At 43.4% G+C, this 19,021-nt stretch overlaps 1 protein-coding gene across 2 annotated transcripts in view; it reads left to right on the forward strand.

Annotated features, from left to right (window-relative positions):
* Nucleotides 1–18,616, forward strand: part of AMBRA1 (autophagy and beclin 1 regulator 1) — a 223,597-nt gene extending 204,981 nt beyond the window's left edge. For both annotated transcript variants that reach the window (XM_084850244.1, XM_084850255.1), the window contains one exon: nucleotides 16,864–18,616. In XM_084850244.1, coding sequence (XP_084706370.1) covers nucleotides 16,864–17,351 — 488 coding nt within the window. In that variant the 3' untranslated portion in view covers nucleotides 17,352–18,616. The remainder of the gene's footprint in view (nucleotides 1–16,863) is intronic.
* Nucleotides 18,617–19,021: the final 405 nt, after the last annotated feature.

Below are 19,021 nucleotides of genomic sequence, written 5' to 3' on the forward strand. Positions count from 1 at the left end.
ATGTTGAAAAAGAACAGGAGGATCAGAACGGGAGGTGGGGTTGCACTGTATGTGAAAAATACATATCTCTGCACAGAAATACAGGAGGATGAGCTTGGTAGCCCCATCGAGAGCATCTGGATCAAAATAAATGGAGCAAAGAATAAAAGGAACCTGATGGTCAGAGTCTACTACCGGCCACCCAATCAAGGAGAAGATGAGGGTGAAACTTTTGAAAAGCAAATAGCCAATGTTTCAAGGAAGCATGATGTAGTAGTAATGGGGGACTTCAATTTGCCTGATATTTGTTGGGAGACAAATTCTGCAAAACATGGCCCCTCCAGGAAATTCCTGACTTGTGTGGCAGATAACTTCCTCCTACAGAAAGTAGAGGAAGGAACTAGAGGACTGGCTATCCTTGACTTGATCCTAACCAACAGAGATGACTTAGTGGATAAAGCAGCAGTTACAGGAACTCTGGGGGAAAACGACCATGTTATATTTGAGTTCTTGCTTCTAAGGGAAGCAAAAGCTGAGTGTACTCAAACGCATACCCTGGATTTTAGGAAAGCTGATTTTAATAAACTCAGAACCATGATACGTAAGGTCCCGTGGCAAGCGACTCTAACAAGAAAAGGAGTCCAAGATGGGTGGGAGCTTTTAAAAAAGGAAATTCTCACCCCACAATTACAAACAATTCCAACAAGAAGAAAAGATGGAAGACAACAGAAGAAGCCAATGTGGCTTCACAAAAAGATTAGAGGTGACCTGAAAACAAAAAAGAACACATATAAGAAGTGGATAGAAGGACAAGCAACAAAGGAAGAGTATAGGCAGGTAGCACAGAATTGCAGAGATGGCGTCAGGAAGGCTAATGCTGAGAACGAGCTGACGTTAGCAAGGGATGCTAACAGCAACAAAAAGGCTTTCTTCAGCTACGTGCATAGTAAAAGACAGAGGAAAGAAATGGTTGTTCAGCTATTAAATAAGGATGGCAAAATGATAACAGATGACAAAGAAAAGGCAGAGGTGCTCAATTCCTACTTTGGCTCAATCTTCTCCCAAAAGAGGGTCTATGAGCCCCCTGGCAAAGGCGAAGTACAGGCTGAATGGGCAGGACTGCAGCTTGAGATCGATAGGCATATTGTCAAGGAACACCCAATTACTTTGAATGAGTTCACATCTCCAGGGCCAGATGAACTGCATCGTAGAGTAATAAAGGAACTGGCAAAAGAACTCTCAGAACCACTGTCTATTCTCTTTGAGAAGTTATGGCGTATGGGTGAAGTGCCAGATGACTGGAGGAGGGCTAATGTTGTCCCTATCTTCAAAAAGGGTAAAAAGGAGGAACCTGGGAACTACAGACCAGTCAGTCTGACATCAATCCCTGGGAAAATTCTGGAGCAGATGATAAAGCAATCAGTCTGTAAGCACTTGAAAACAATGCAGTGATGACTCGAAGCCAACATGGATTTGTCAAGAACAAATCCTGCCAGACTAATCTGCTCTCGTTTTTTGATCAAGTTACCTCCCTTGTGGACTGTGGGAATGCTGTAGACATCATATACCTCGACTTCAGCAAAGCTGTCGACAAAGTGCCCCATGATATCCTGATGAGCAAACTAGCTCAAAGTGGGCTAGATGAAACAACGATCCGTTGGATCCACAGCTGGCTACAGAATTGGACTCAAAGAGTGCTTATCAATGGGACCTTCTCAAACTGTGGAGAGGTAACGCAGGGCTCAGTCCTGGGCCCAGTGCTCTTCAACATTTTTATTAATGACTTGGAGGAGGAGGTGCAGGGGATGCTGATCAGATTTGCAGATGACACAAAATTGGGCGGGATAGCTAATACTTTGGAAGACAGAAACAAAATTCAAAGTGATCTTGATAGACTGGAGCACTGGGCAGAAAACAAGAGAATGAACTTTAATAGGGATAAATGCCAAGTTCTGCACCTAGGAAAAAGAAACCAAATGCACAGTTACAAGATGGGGCTACGTGGCTCAACAACACTACAAGCGAGAAGGATCTTGGAATTGTTGTAGATCACAAGCTGAATATGAGCCAACAATGTGATGTGACTGCCAAAAAGGCAAATGCTGTTTTGGGCTGCATTAATAGAAGCATAGCTTCCAAATCCCAGGAAGTACTAGTTCCCCTCGACTCAGCACTGGTTAGGCCTCATCTGGAGTACTGGGTCCAGTTCTGGGCACCGCACTTGAAGAAGGATGCAGACAAGCTGGAGAGGGTTCAGAGGGGGGCAACAAAGATGATCAGGGGACTGGAAACAAAGCCTTATGAAGAGAGACTGAAAGAACTGGGCATGTTTAGCCTTGAGAAGAGAAGACTCAGGGGAGATAGGATAGCACTCTTCAAGTACTTGAAAGGTTGTCACAGAGAGGAAGGCCAGGATCTCTTCTTGATCATCTCAGAGTGCAGGACACGGAATCATGGGCTCAAATTACAGGAAGCCAGATTCCGGCTGAACACCAAGACAAACGTCCTGACAGTTAGAGCAATACGACAATGGAACCAATGACCTTGGGAGGTGGTGGGCTCTCCCACACTGGAGGCATTCAAGATGAAGCTGGCCAGCAATCTGTCAGGGATGCTCTGACTTAGATTCCTGAATTGAGCAGGGGGTTGGACTCGATGGCCTTGTAGGCCCCTTCCAACCCTACTATTCTATGGTTCTATAATATTTGAACAGCTGGCATATAGACGTCACCTTCAAATGGATACTTATTTGGATATTTGTTCCACTTTTGTTGCAGCCCATATATAATTTCTAGAAATTTGTATGCATTTCATACAAATTCATATGTGTATATTTTAAAAATGGGGAAAATAGTTTAAAAAACTATTTCAGGTGCCTGTGGGCACCACCTTGGGAATCTCTGATGTAGATCCTAAATTCAATACTTGCTGGAGCAGCAGGGGTTCTCATTACAATGTCACAGCCCCCGCTCTGTTACCAGTGAGTGTAAATGGGGTATCAAACTTACTTCTCTGTATCAAACCTAGAACATACCTACCTAATAACCACAACCAACACATGGCAAATCAATATACAGAAAAGAGGTCCTGGGCTGTGGTTGGGAGTGGAGGGGATGCAGTAGCAGCAACCAGGAATGTACACTTACACAAAACAGAATCAGAGGCTGCTTGATAATACTGTCCTACTGCTTGATACTTGGTTAACATTGGGGGGGGGGGTTGGAATTGCCAGGCATTTAAGAGCAGAATCTAGGGCCAGTGCAACACGTTTTGCCAGCCCCGGTGTCTGCAATGCGTGATCAGAGACGTGCCCCCATTCTAGGATCCCATGTTGCAGAGGATGGAGGACACAACTCTGACTTGCCCTGTAGCTTGTGAGCTGAAAAGCATGTCCTCGCATCCCCTGATATTGCAAGGGATCTTGGGGTGCACCCCTTGGATCATGCACTGCATCCATTTCCCTTATACTGAAGAGGGGGTGCTGTGCCTTTATTACAAGGTACCATTAAACTCTTGTCATCTGTGAAAACATCTGATGCATTTGCTAAAGCAGGCCCATGCCACAATAAATGCGTTAGTCTTTGCGATAGCACAGGACTCTCTGCTGGTGCTGCAAGTCCCTAAATCTGCTTCTCTTGTTGAAATTTGTCATCTGGAAGTATGTGTAATGCACACAGGGGAGAGAGAAAGGGAATGAGCTAAGTCAAGAAAGCAACAGGTCAAGTGGCGAAGCCTATGGGGCCTAGCAATGATGCTGAAGATGAGCCCCTTGGTAACAGTGCTTAGTTTGGCTTCTCTGCATTTTCTAGTCTATTAATCGGATCTCTCCTGACATGATAAATTACTGAGCAGCCACTGTGGCTGCTGTGGAATCAGCACCTGCTGCTTCTGTGTCTAGGCAACAGCCCCAGCGCCTGAAATTTTGCCCTGCCACAGAATTAAAGCAGATGTCTTGTGTTGAAGAGGAAGAGGGGAAAGATGAGGAGTGTGTCAGCATTCCTGCTTAAGGGCTGCCCACAAGGAGTCTTCAGGCACAGCACATGCTCATCACAGTTGATGTGACTGAAGCACTAGTTGGCAATTGCGATTGATTTGCATCTCCCAAAAGCATGACCCTACCCAGTATATAGGAGAGAGATGGGCAGAGGGGTAGATTTCAAGTACTAAGGGAATATTTAGAATTCTGAAGTTTTCTGATACTTGGGACTGATTAGTTTATATGAAGCAGTAGAATATATGGGTACAGTTAGCATATTGTCACCCAGACACATCTGTTTCAGTCAAACCACTTCATCGCTACCTGATGGATGATGCTAGATCTGGCTGAAGCTCCATGCCCTTAAGATAAGAGTAACATTTACTGAGGGAGAATGCTGGGAAGCCATTCTTGCTTGAAAATGGTCGTCCTTTCATGGGATATTCCCAGCAGGTAGATAAGTTCAGTGGAGTTGGTCACCACAAATAGTTTCAGTAAGCAGAAATCATGAAAAAGTTCCCCCCACCTTTCCCCACGTTATTGTCCACTAGCTACATTAATACCATCTTAATGTGCTGGAACTATTTTGAAAATAATAACAAACAAGCAAAATAGGAAGTGGTGAAGAAGTTCTCTTGCTGAAGTGTGGCTGATTATGTTTACTCCAGTTAGTCACATGTTCTGGGATTATGGTCACCAAAAAGCTATAGAAAGGTAGTTTCCAAAAATTTGATGTCCATGTTGGAAGATCAACCCAAAGTCTTAAAGTGTTGCCTCCAAACGAGGAAATATTTTAAATATTAAATTATATTAAATATTATATTAAATTAAATATTAAATATTTTATTTACATTACATTATTATTTACATTATATTAAATATTTTAATAATGGGTGACTTCATTGCCACATACAGAGCCTCATGTGGCGCAGAGTGGTAGGCGGCAGTATTGCAACTGAAACTCTCCCCACGACCTGAGTTCGATCCCAGCGGAAGCTGGGGCTCAGGTCGACTCAGCCTTCCATCCTTCCGAGGTCAGTAAAATGAGTACCCAGCTTGCTGTGGGAAAGGTAGTCTTGACTGGGGAAGGCAATGGCAAACCACCCCGCTATAGTCTGCCATGAAAACACCAGTGCAAGCGGCATCCCTCTAGGGGTCAATAATGACCCGGTGCTTGCACAGGAGGAACTTTTCTTTTTTTTCATTGCCACAGACTTCTTCATGTTATCACCAGGACCACTCTGGGTGTATGGGTTATGTTCCATAGCTCAGGACAGAAGTGCAGATATGTACAGAAGAAGAAAAGACCACCTCTAGATGCCCCAACTCTTACTGCAGTCTTCCAGTTGTCTTCTGTCTTAGCAGAGGGTGACTGACTGTTGTGCAGAAAGCATTCATTGATGGGGGGGCGGGGAGGCACCCTTTTTCACTGAGCTATCCACTACAACCCTAACATATATTTCCTGGTTACTTCAGACCGCATGTATAGTTAGTGGTTTTTTGTTTCAGGTACATCACTTTGAGCTTACTTACATTGAACTTCATCAGCTATTTTGTTGCCCATGCATCCAGTTTTGAGAGGTCATTTTGGAGCTCTTCACAGTCTGATTAGGCTTTCACCATCCTGAATAATTTGGTGTCGTCTGTAACCTTGGCCACCTCACTGCTCAAGCCTAGTTCCAGATAATTTTATGAATGAGTTAAATAACACCAATTCCACTTCTGCATTACTCTGTCCAGTCTGCTACAATCAATATCCCTTCCCCTAATGTCAGTGTTACCGATTTGCAGGGATGAAAGTTAGGGTGTAAATGGGGTATGAAAAAGCCATTTTCCTTAGACAACAGCATTCTTGTGTAGCTTGCTGGAGCTCATTCCTGTCTGCTTAGAGTTCTAAACACTTGAGGAACAACTGCAAGTCACTAGGCAGGATTTGATGGCACAATGCTTCTGTATTCTGCACTGCACATAATCCCATCAGCGGTTCTGGTATTTCTGTACTGGGATACAGTGCCAAGTAATTCCAAGCTTACGTCAGGTACATTGTCTGTGTTAGGTGTTAGTTTATTTTACTTCTCATTCAATATTAGCTTTTAAATTATTGTCTTTCTCATGTTCTGTTTGGTTTTCCAGTTGCTTGGGAAGCATTTGGCCACTTCCTCCTCCTTTGTCATCAGTTCTGATGGCTCTGCAAAGGCTGGAAGGGAGATTTATGTCTTTAATAAGGATCAGGTAGCCTGTGGCTGCTGCATCCCTCTGTGGGGCTATTCAACACATTCCATTGTATAAGGATCTTTCCTTCGGCAGCCTACAAGTGAGAGGCAGCTAATTGCTGATCCTTCTATGAAGGTGCTACAAGGAGACATTTTTCTCCAGCTATGATTATTCCTTGGGGTACTGGGCTCTCCACATTGCATGATTCTTTGAGAGCCCAAAGGTAGGCGATGCTTTTTCTACCGTCTTTGAGGAAAGGAGCAATGATTTGTTTGGAAGCAGCCAAACCTAATAAATGCCTTGCAGAGCTCATGTGTCCACTTAAATGGTATTGAAACAACAGCAGAGTTGGGCTGTGAATCATGTGTGGGCGGAGTCACTAATGTCTGTTATGTCCATACTCTACCTGACTCTCCCCGCCTCCCCGCTTCCCCACCAAACTATTTTTCCAGAAGAGAAGCAAGACCCTTTTTAATATACCTCTGCTATGCAGCCTTCAGGGACACCAAACCACGTTTTCCTACCAATCCCACCAAGCTGCTTTGCTTGAAACCTGTGCTAAGCCATGTGCCATTCCGTGTCCTCCCCTCCCCAGCCCTAGTGGCTGAAAGGAAACTTCAAAAATGCCCTGCCTGTTTTCAAGATTATATAGGACCAGGGCTTGTGCTGGAAGTGGGAAAATCTATAAATAAGAGCTCCTCTTGTAAATAAATAAACAAATAAAAGCGAGATGAATATGGATAGTTCAGGGTTTTTTTTCTTCAACCTAGTACAAAAACGTCTTTTCACCTTTGTAAATTGGTTCTTGGTAGAAGGGGATAGTGGATGGGTAGGAAAGATCTAAGACTGGAAGTGGTTGGTACCTTATATGTGTAGTGGATGTTTTGATGAACCACTTAACAGTTTGTTGTTGTTGTTGTTGTTTATTTGGTCAGTCGCTTCTGACTCTTCGTGACTTCATGGACCAGCCCACGCCAGAGCTTCCTGTCGGCTGTTGCCACCCCAAGCTCCCCCAAGGTCGAGCCTGTCACCTCCAGAATATCATCCATCCATCTTGCCCTTGGTCGGCCCCTCTTCCTTTTGCCTTCCACTTTCCCTAGCATCAGCATCTTCTCCAGGGTATCCTGTCTTCTCATTATGTGGCCAAAGTACTTCAGTTTTGCCTTGAAGATCATTCCCTCAAGTGAGCAGTCTGGCTTTATTTCCTGGAGTATGGACTGGTTTGATCTTCTTGCAGTCCAAGGCACTCTCAGAATTTTCCTCCAGCACCACAGTTCAAAAGCATCTATCTTCCTTCGCTCAGCCTTCCTTATGGTCCAGCTCTCGCAGCCATAGGTTACTACAGGGAATACCGTTGCTTTAACTTTGCGGACCTTTGTTGTCAGTGTGATGTCTCTGCTCTTAACTATTTTATCAAGATTTGTCATTGCTGTCCTCCCAAGAAGTAAACGCCTTCTGATTTCCTGGCTGCAGTCAGCATCTGCTGTAATCTTTGCACCTAGAAAGACAAAGTCTTCCACTGCCTCCACATTTTCTCCCTCTATTTGCCAGTTATCAATCAAGCTGGTTGCCATAATCTTGGTTTTTTTGAGCACTTAACAGTGCTTTAAACAAAAAGAAAATTCACAAAAATTTGAATAAAAAGTTAATAGGAAAGAAATTGGTTCTTTACTGTGGACAAGTAGCATGCAAGTGCCCAATAGGTAGACAGTGCTGTGGCCTGCACTGTCTGCATTTGCATGTGAACTCCTTCAGGCCCTGTCCTCTCCTGTTTCATCCCTTTATAACGGGCTTGATGTGGTGGTGGGAGTAAGTTTCTGCTGCCCCCTTGAACAGAATGGGGCAGAATGAGTACTCAGTGGGAACACACAGCACCATAGAAATGTATATTTGATTGTTTACATAATTTATACTCCTGCAGCTTCAACATTAAGGTGGCTAACAAATCATAGAATCATAGAATAGTAGGGTTGGAAGGGGCTTATAAAATCATTGAGTCCAACCCCCTGCTCGATGCAGGAATCCAAGTCAGAGCATCCCTGACAGATGGCTGTCCAGCCTCCTCTTGAATGCCTCCAGTGTGGGAGAACCTATTACCTCCCTAGGTCATTGGTTCCATTGTTGTATTGCTCTAACAGTCAGGAAGTTTGTCCTGATGTTCAGCCGGGATCTGGCTTCCTGTAACTTGAGCCCATTATTCCATGTCCTGCACTCTGGGATGATCGAGAAGAGAAGCTGGTCTTCTTCTCTGTGACAACCTTTCAAGTACTTGAAGAGCGGTATCCTATCTCCCCTGAGTCTTCTCTTCTCAAGGCTAAACATGCCCAGTTCTTTCAGTCTCTCTTCATAGGGCTTTGTTTCCAGTCCCCTGATCAGCTTTGCTGCCCTCCTCTGAACCCTCTCCAGCTTGTCTGCATCCTTCTTCAAGTGCAGTGCCCAGAACTGGACACAGTACTCCAGATGAGGCCTAACCAGTGCTGAGTCGAGGGGAACTAGTACTTCCCAGGATTTGGAAGCTATGCTTCTATTAATGCAGCCCAAAATAGCATTTGCCTTTTTTGCAACCACATCACGCTTGTGATCTACCACAATTCCAAGATCCTTCTCGCTTGTAGTACTGTTGAGCCAAGTATCGCCCATCTTGTAACTGTGCATTTGGTTTCTTTTTCCTAGGTGCAGAACTTGGCATTTATCCCTATTAAAATTCATTCTGTTGTTTTCTGTCCAGCACTCCAGCCTATCAAGATCACTTTGAATTTTGTTTCTGTCTTCCAAGGTATTAGCTATCCTGCCCAATTTTGTGTCATCTGTAAATTTGATCAGCATTCCCTGCACCTCCTCCTCCAAGTCATTAATAAAAATGTTGAAGAGCACTGGGCCCAGGACTGAGCCCTGTGGTACCCCACTCGTTACCTCTCCTCAGTTTGAGAAGGCCCCATTGATAAGCACTCTTTGAGTCCAATTCTGTAGCCAACTGTGGATCCACCGGATCGTTGTTTCATCTAGCCCACTTGGAGCTAGTTTGCTCATCAGGATATCATGGGGCACTTTGTCGAAAGCTTTGCTGAAGTTATCTGATCAAACAATGAGATCAGAATCGTCTGGCAGGATTTGTTCTTGACAAATCCATGTTGAATTCGAGTAATCACTGCATTGTTTTGAAGGTGCTTACAGACTGATTGCTTTATCATCTGCTCCAGAATTTTCCCAGGGATTGATGTCAGACTGACTGGTCTGTAGTTCCCAGGTTCCTCCTTTTTGAAGATAGGGACAACATTAGCCCTCCTCCAGTCATCAAGCACTTCACCCATCTGCCATGATTTCTCAAAGAGAATAGACAGTGGTTCTGAGAGTTCTTCTGCCAGTTCCTTTATTACTCTACGATGCAGTTCATCTGGCCCTGGAGATTTGAACTCATTCATAGTAATTAGGTGTTCCTTGACAATATGCCTGTCGATCTCAAGCTGCAATCCTGCCCTTTCAGCCTGTACTTCGCCTTTGCCAGGGGGGTCATAGACCCTCTTTCAGGAGAAGACTGAGCCAAAGTAGGAATTGAGCACTTCTGCCTTTCTTTCTCATCTGTTATCATTTTGCCATCCTTATTTAATAGTTGAACCACCATTTCTTTCCTCTGTCTTTTGCTATGCACGTATCTGAAGAAAACTTTTTTGTTGCTTTTAGCATCCCTCGCTTACCTTAGCTTGTTCTCAGCTTTAGCCTTCCTGATGCCATCCCTGCAATTCTGTGCTACCTGCCTGTACTCTTCCTTTGTGGCTTGTCCTTCTTTCCACTTCTTATATGTGTCCTTTTTTGTTTTCAGGTCATCTCTAAGCTTTTTGTGAATCCACATTGGCATTTTCTGTTGTCTTCCACCTTTTCTTCTTGTTGGAATGGTTTGTAATCGTGCATTGAGAATTTCCTTTTTTAAAAGCTCCCACCCATCTTGGACTCCTTTTCTTGTTAGAGTCGATTGCCATGGGACCTTACTTACCATGGTTCTGAGTTTATTAAAATCAGCTTTCCTAAAAGCCAGGGTATGCATTTGGCTACACCCCACTTTTGCTTCCTTCAGAACCAAGAACTCAAGTATAACATGGTCGCTTTCCCCCAGAGTTCCTGTAACTGCTACTTTATCCACTAAATCATCTCTGTTGATTAGGTTCAAGTGAAGGATAGCCGATCCTCTAGTTCCTTCCTCTACTTTCTGTAGAGGAAGTTATCTGCCACACAAGTCAGGAATTTCCTGGAGGGGCCATGTTTTGCAGAATTTGTCTCCCAACAAATATCAGGCAAATTGAAGTCCCTCATTACTACGACATCATGCTTCCTTGAGACATTAACCCAGATGCTCTCTATGGGGCTACCGAGCTCATCCTCCTGTATTTCTGTGCAGAAATATGTATTTTTACCATATATTATTTATTTATTTATTTATTTATTTATTACATTTATATCCCACCTTTTTTCCTCTTCGAGGAACCCAAGGTGGCGTACATAATCCCCCTCCTCTCCATTTTATCCTCACAACAACAACCTTATGAGGTAGGCTGGGCTGAGAGTCTGTGACTGGCCCAAAGTCACCCAGTGAGCTTCCATGGCTGAGTGGGGACTAGAACCCGGATCTCCTGGCTCCCAGTCCAACACTCTCGCCACTACATCACACTGGCTCTCTAGTGCAACCCCACCTCCCTTTCTGTTCCTCCTGTTCTTTTTGAACAAGTTATATCCTTCAATTGCTGTATTCCAGTCATGAGACTCATCCCACCAAGTCTCAGTTATACCTATCAAGTCATAATTTCCCTCTTGTTTTAAGAGTTCAAGTTCATTCTGTTTGTTTCCCATTCTCTGGGCATTAGTATGTAGACATAGAAGACCATGTGCTTCATAGTCTGGCTTTCTTCCTACATGTGTCTGAAGACTATTATTGGGTGCTATTAGAGCTGTTCTCTCCATTGCCGTCCATGCCAGCAACGACTTACTCCAATAGTTTGCTCAAGAAAGGAATATTTGCAATCACCTGGTAGTTCTCTGGGTCGAAGAAGGCTTTTTTTTTCAGGAGTGGTCTTAACAACTGCTTCCTTCAAGACAACCAGACCACCCCCTAAGAGTCATTTATCACTTCCTGGACCAGTTTGCCAACCCCTCCCTGCTAATAAGCCCTGACAGGCAAGCCTCAAGCTCACAAGTGGTAGGCTAGATCCATCTAGCACCTTGTCTGCATCTTCAGGTCACAACAATTGAAACTCATTCCAAAGGACCGGACTAGCCAGCGTGCTGTACACTGCTCTGGGTTGAAAAAAGTAGCATCTAAGTCAAGGTGAATGTGAGCAATTGTGTCCTTGAAGTTCTTAACAATTCACATTGCCATGGGACTCTGATGGTTCTCTTATATCTCCAAATGGGAAAAGTTGAAGTAGGCCTCAAACCAACCTGGGCCTGTAGCCCCCGATGGGGGATCGGTGGCTAGGGGACACCCCCTCCCAAACCTTTTAAAAACAAATAATTAAATTTATTATGGAAATTTTAGAAAACCAACAGGAAAGCCAGCTTTTTTTCCCTTAAATGTGCAGATGGTATTATTTTGGGGCAGTGCCATGGTGGAATCTGCCTACATATTCCTAATAGTACATGCAGTTGATGGTATATCTGAGATGAAGGACTATTTTGACTTATGCGAACAGTTGTACACATTTTTTAAGAAGGGACATGTTGCTCAGATTTATAAAGGCAGTCCTTTAAAACGCTTGTTGGTTCAACGATGGACTGGACGCTTGGATTCAGTTGCACTTACACATTCAGACAGAATTCATTCTTTCCACACTCAAATTAATCAGTGCATCCCCCCCCACGTGAATTTTTTTCTTATCTAAAAACTGAGCTATTGAATTATTCAATCAGATCAGTAGCCTTTCCCTTTCTTACTGAAATTATGCTAAAAGTACTGGGATATCTTAAACCTGTTGCAGCAGAAGAAGCTGGAGGCAGCATTGAAACTTATTGATTGTGTTGGGAGGCAGTTGCAAGAAATGCAAAATGATACTGTTTTCAATAACACTTTTGAAGCAGCCAAGAAAACATGTGAATCTGCTGTCCATGAAGTAGCATCAGAATGTCTTCATAAACTCCCTTGGACTTCAAGAAAGCTGGTTTTTATAAACTCGGCACTGTTAAGTAGGATTCTATGGCAGGAAAACTCAACAGGAAGAGGTAGGGGAATGCGTATCAAATTTGCAGATGACACAAAATAAGATAAACCTTAGAAGACAGAAACAAACATCAAAATGATCTCGATAGGTTAGAAGACTGGGCAGTAAATAACAATGAAATTTAACAGAGAAAAGGGCAAAGCTCTTCATTTAGGAAAAAAGAAATAACATGCACATGTATAAGATGGATTCCTGGCTTGGCATTAGTACATGTAAAAAGGATCCTGGAGTTGTAATCAATCACAAGCTGAATATGAGTAAGCAGTGTGATGTGGCTGCAAAAAAGACAAATGCAATTTTAGGTTGCATCAATAGAAGTATAGTTTCAAAATTATGCATAGTGATAATTCCACTCAGCTCTGCACTGCTCAGACCTTGCCTGGAATACTGTGTCCAGTTCTAGACACAACACTTTGAGAAGGCTTCATATAAATTGGAATGAGTTCAGAGAACGGCAACAAGGATGATCAAACGACTAGAAATTAAATCCTACAAGGAACGATATCAAGGAACTGGGTATGCTTAGAAGACTTAGCCTTCTATGGCTAAGACTTATGCTTAGCCTTGAGAAGACTTGAGTCGGGATATGATTGCATTTTTCAAGTACCTAAAGGGTTGTCACAAAGAAGAGAGTCACAGTTTGTTCTTTGTCATTCAAGACTGTAGGACAGGAAATAACGAGCTTAAGTTACAGGAAAACAGATTTCACTTGAACATCACAAAAAGCTTCTTAATGGTCAGAGCAGTCAGACCCTGGAACCAACTGCCTAGGGAGGTGGTGGACACTCCATCACTGCAGGTATTCAAACAGAGATTGGACAGCCATCGGTCAGGGAGGCTTTAAACTGGATTCCTGCACTGAGCAGCGGGTTGGACTTAATGGCCTAAATGCTGCCTTCCAACTCTATGATTCTATGATAAGAATAGTCCTGTTGTAGCTTATTCCTGATATTCTTTATTCTTTTTTACCCAAAACTTTTAGGCTGGCTACGGGCCTGAACCAGCTTTGGAATCTTGTTGGGCCAGCTAACGGTATTGACACTGTGTTAGAGGTCCCTTAGACTAGTGCAGCATCATTTATGTTAGCACTTGTGTCTTATTGGATACTGCCCAATATCTGTAAATATTGAAACCAGTGCTGTTGATCACTACTACCAAGTCTATATGTAATCTCAGTCCTACTCAATCAGATCTCTTTATGAATAATATCTTTAAACCTTAGTAAATTACCTTGTTTCCATTTATTTAGATTGCCTCTGATTTTAAACTGATTAGTGTACATGAATGATGGCAATAAAGAAATCTCTGAACTTATTTTCTTTCTACATTCATCCCATACGTCTAGTGTTGCCTTTACACGTATGTTAGATTTTCTTAAAATCAGAACCTGACCAGTCTTTCCAGAATAATACCAAGCAACAAAACATAATGGAAGCATAATACAACTTCATTCAATACAATCATAAGAGTAAGTTATATTTGGGATCCTCAGTTCTCCTTTTATATATTGTTTTTGTAGTGTTGACATGACAACGCTTGGCTTATATTTCCCCAGAAAGAACTTATTCAAAAGTTTCTGCCAACTTTTAAGTGCCTCATTGGGAATAAAAATTGCCACATTTTCAGGAAGAAATAGTACCTGTGGGATTACATTCATTTCTAATGTAGATAATCTTACTAACCATGAGATAGCAAGCATTTGCCATGTCTCTAAATAATTTTTTCTGTTTTTGAATTATTGGTGGAAATTAACTTCAAATAATTCATCTGTTTTGGGTACAAGGAAAATACCCAAGTATTTCACTAGTTTTGTCAACAAATACTAGTGGGGGATTTTTAGTGGAGGGAAATGCCAAAGGCAAAAGCTCCCTGCCCCCAATTCCAGTATTCCACTGCAGATTGTAACTTCTGCATCTGGTGTAGGTTAAAAAAAGAAAAGACAGTCGAAGTCTTTTATAAAAAGGCATATCGGAGGAGTTTGGCCTTTATCTCCTGTTCGACTCCGTGGCCGTTAGGTTGTGGGGTCCCTCAGGGTTCTGTTCTGTCCCCCATGCTATTTAATATCTACATGAAACCGCCAGGAGAGGTTGTCCGGAGTTTTGGAGTTCGGTGCCACAAATATGCTGATGATGCCCAGCTCTACTACTCCTTTCCACCAGATTCCAAGGAAGCTGTTTCTGTCCTTAACCAGTGTTTGGCATCAGTAATGGACTGGATGAGGGAGAACAAATTGAAACTTAATCCAGTCAAGACAGAGGTGCTCCTGGTCAGTTAAAAGGCAGATCGGGGAATAGGGATTCAGCCTGTGTTGGATGGGGTTACACTCCTCCTGAAGACTCAGTCTGGGGGTGCTCCTGGATTCAGCCCTAAGCCTGGATGCTTAGGTTTCAGCGGTGGCCAGGAGTGCTTTTGCACAGTTAAAACTAGTGCACCAACTGTGCCCGTTCCTGGAGATGTCTGATCTGGCCACGGTGACCCATGGTTTAGTTACATCCCATTTGGATTACTGCAATGCGTTCTATGTGGGGCTGCCTGTGAAGAGTGTTTGGAAACTGCATTTGGTTCAAAGAGATGCTGCCGTACTGTTGACTGGGGCTGGTTACAGGGAGCATACAACTCCCTTGTTAAAAGAGCTTCACTGGCTTCCATTCTGTTTCTGGGCACAATTCAAAGTGCTGGCTATGACCTATAAAGCCATATATGGCTCTGGTCCAGGTTTTCTAAAAGACTGTATCCTCCCTTATGAACCTGCCTGTGTCCTGAGATCTTCTGGGGAGGCCCTTCTCTCAGTCCCACCACTGTCACTGGCACGTTTGGTGGGAACCCAGGAGAAGGCCTTCTCAGTTGCTGCCCCACGGCTGTGGAACCTTCTCAGGGAGGCTAGGATGGCTCCCCCCTTGATGCGTTTCCGGAGGCAGACTAAAACACTCTTGTTCCAGCAGGCCTTTGGGACGTAGTTGGAACCTGGGGGTAAGCTGCTAAAATGCTGTTTTAAAATGCTGTTTTAATATAATTTTAATTGTATTGTTGTTCGATTTATATTTTAACTTTTGTATATTTTCATATGTTTTAATTTTTGTAAGCCGCCTTGTGTCCCAGTACTGGGATAAAGGCGGGGTATAAATATAATAATAATAATATAATAATAATACTATATTTTTCTTCTAAATATTTCTAACACCCTCATCTCCATATCCATAAATCTGATTTTTAAAGATTAATTTTATGTCCACATACTTTGCTATATATGTTTATGATCAATAAATAACATTTCTGGAGCTGCAGAGAATTAATTACAGTCACTACAATATCATCTGCATACAATTTTTAAAATTCTGTTGAATTAGAAAATTCTGTTCTAATGCTACAAATCTTCTTATTGAATTGAATCTTTAGAGTAAAGGGTTCAGTAAAAATTGCAAACAAAAATGCTGAGAGAGGGCACGTAAATATAATTTTATATTTAAAACTTAAATATTTAAAAAGAGAAGTTGACACAAACATGGGAGTGGGGCGTTGTGTGGCCTGTTACGAATGATTTTGTAGGCAATGTCCAGTAGGTCCCCGTCACGTGAGCTCAGACATGTTTCAAAGTTAAAACAGAAGAGCAGAAACCCCAAATGATGAACTGGTTGCAGGTCTGCACCATTATATACTGTGGGACTGAATATTTGAATGCTCCACCACGTAAAAAACTCCATACACAACTAGAATGTTAGGGAGAAAGTTTTTCATTAGCCTTCTCCTTGACATGCTACCTTTGGGTATATGTGGAGTATTTTTATGGGGTCAAGCATTCAGTCCCCCACTTACAGTATGTAATGGTACTGCCCAGCAGCAAAGACTTTGCATATAAGACTTCTGCTTGTCTATTTTAGCTCCCACACATAACTTACAGTAGTAGGATGCAGAAGCTGCATAGAGAAGGGGATTAGCCATTTTCCCCACTACAAATAATGTATCTGCTGCTCGGAAAGAGAATGCCATAAGCATAACACAATCCCAAAGGAAGATGTGTGGAATGAGGGCTACAAATGAGTATGCAACATCCGTTGTGCAAAAGTGGCTTGTGCTGTGTGAGAATGCCAGGCTGTTTCTAGGCCATTTGGGCATCCTAGGACTTGCTAGAAGATGGTGACATCCTTTGTTTTCTTCCCCAGCTAGTCTGTATCATCCTGTTTTCTCCTTGGCTATATCATGATTTTTTGTGCATCATAGATTTCTGCCTTTCAGGCATTGGCTGAAAGCTATTTTTGTTTGCTCAGGCTTTTGATGGCATTTATTTGGTGGGTTTTATTCATATATTTCCTGCTGTAATATTTGCTTCTCTTTTATCTTGTTTGTTGTATTTCGGTGTATGAGACTGTTTTAAGTAGTGTTGTCAGCTGCCTTAGGGAGCCATTTTTGATCCAAAGACAGAATATAATCTTTTAAACAAATATAAAAATAATAAAAAAAATAAGCTGCCTCCATTTTGCTCTCTTCCAGGTGGTCCAGAATATGGGGCTACCGGGGAGGATGCCCTGATCAGGATCCAAAGGCTGATGGCTGAGGGTGGCATGACTGCTGTGGTCCAGCGAGAGCAAAGCACCACCATGGCATCCATGGGCGGCTTTGGCAACAACATCATTGTGAGTCACCGGATCCATCGCAGTTCTCAGACTGGTGCTGAATCCACTGGAACAGATGGTGGCTTGGCTCAGCCATCCACTTCCCAGGAGCTGATAGCTGAGCTGGAGGGACGGACCCTTTCTGAATCCATGCAGGTGACAGAGCGTGGTCTGAGCCCCCGGACGTCCTCTGATGCAGTAGAGGGAGCAGAAGCTGGCGGGCAGAGCCTGTTGGAGCAGGCTCAGTCCTCAATGGACACTGAAGGACCAATTGAGTACAGTGACCTAACTAATAATAACCATCTTCCTGACAATACCAACTTCTATAGTAACGGTAGTACCAGTGGAGAGTCTCGGAACAGGTAGAGATGAATTGTGTGTTGGTGCTACCCTTGTACTGCTAAGCAGAGACTTGTACCTCGCAGCTGACCAGGAACTGAAGGAGTAGGGGGATTGGGGCTCCAACCAGATGCTGGTAATTCAGTGGGCATTGATATACAGGGGTGGGATATGAGAGGGAGACCATCAGTTGTACAGGAAGATCCTTGAAGAGGTTTTATTCTGTGTCTTACCTTCCCGCATCCATTTTGCTGCACATTTTCTACAATAGCTGTAATAAACCTTGATATTCAGCTGAGCCTTATGTAAATTTCTCAGCTCACTGGCTACAGGAATCTATTAAGCTTTGCCCTAACCCTGCAGTGCTTTTAATGTTACTTTTTATTTTTGGTTTTTTTTTTTAAAGCTTTCCCCTCTTTTGACCTACCAGCTAATCCGATCAAGGGGACTGTCATCTCTTCCTTTGGATACCTGCAACCTTATTGAGTGTGTATGTTTCTTGAAGTGCTACTGTGGAGGGGATTTGTACCCCCAACTCTGCTACTAGAGTGGATTTATCTTCCAGGCCAGAGTTCTACTCCATGCCACCCTGCCAGGAAGCACTAGGCAACTCTTCAGTAGTTGAGGACTTGGGTGGCTTGAGGGAATGCAGACTGGATAAGGCAAAGTCGTCTTCTCCACTGTTCTTTCCAGCCCAGAACTGGGAGTGGGAGAGCTGTGCTTGGGCCATCCCCTCATGCTCAGGAACCTCTCAGGAGTGTGGGCCTTTTGTTTTAAGAGTATCTACTTTGTATGCAAGCAGGACCCTTATGAGGGCTGCTGTGGGTGGGGCAACGTATAGTTGTAAAGCATGTGGGTTGGGTGGGAACCTCTCCCCAATAAAGATGGCACTTATACAGAAATTGCCCAGGGCTTAGCACATCTTGCTGTGCCAATAGTAACATATTGTAATTCATCCTGGTGAGGTTTGGCAGGATCATGGTGCCACGGCCAGGCTGCACTTCCCTATTTGGGGCGGGGTGGGGTGGGGAGAGGGGGGGTTAGCTCCGCGTCAGAGCGTGAGGTATGTGTCTGTGATGTAAGGTGTTGCATGTGAAACCTTGACCTTGTACATGTAGTTTCTAGTGGAGAAATCAAGGCTCTGATATTTTTTGTTTCTAGTCTAAAATGTGATTTTCCTTTCTGTTTGTAACTCTCCATCCCAGTGAGCTTGTAGCAGGAAGGTAGGGGGAGAGTGTGTGCTAATGAGGGAAACACCAAAGATCAATGTCATTAAAATATGACAAACCCTTCTCTGGTCTCCTGTCTTCTCTTGTGTCCCTGTTGCACCCTGTGCCCTGCCCATGCCAGCTGTTCATTCGACCACACTGTGGGAGAAGGAGGGAACTTTCTCTTGAAAGACCAGAAATATCTTCTATGTCCATCCCAAGAAAACCTAGGTCAGTCTTCCCCAATGAGGTGCCCTCCAGATGGGCTGGGATGTGCAACACATTTGGAGGCACCAAGCTGGGGAAGGCTGACCTAGGAGGAGAGGTCCTTATCTTCTTGGCTCTGGAAATAAGCAGCAGTGGTCTATTCTGGTAAGACATTATTCTTTAGCCCTTGGCAATAAAAAGCAGGAAGGAGGGAGCAGAGATGAAGAAGAAACAGCCTGTTACCCTGATGAAAGTGAATTTTCCCTGATCCTTCTGAGAAAT

This window comes from Heloderma suspectum, chromosome 1 (genome assembly GCF_057233095.1).
Source record: "Heloderma suspectum isolate Gila_16-S chromosome 1, 16-S_ref, whole genome shotgun sequence".
Taxonomy (NCBI): domain Eukaryota; kingdom Metazoa; phylum Chordata; class Lepidosauria; order Squamata; family Helodermatidae; genus Heloderma; species Heloderma suspectum.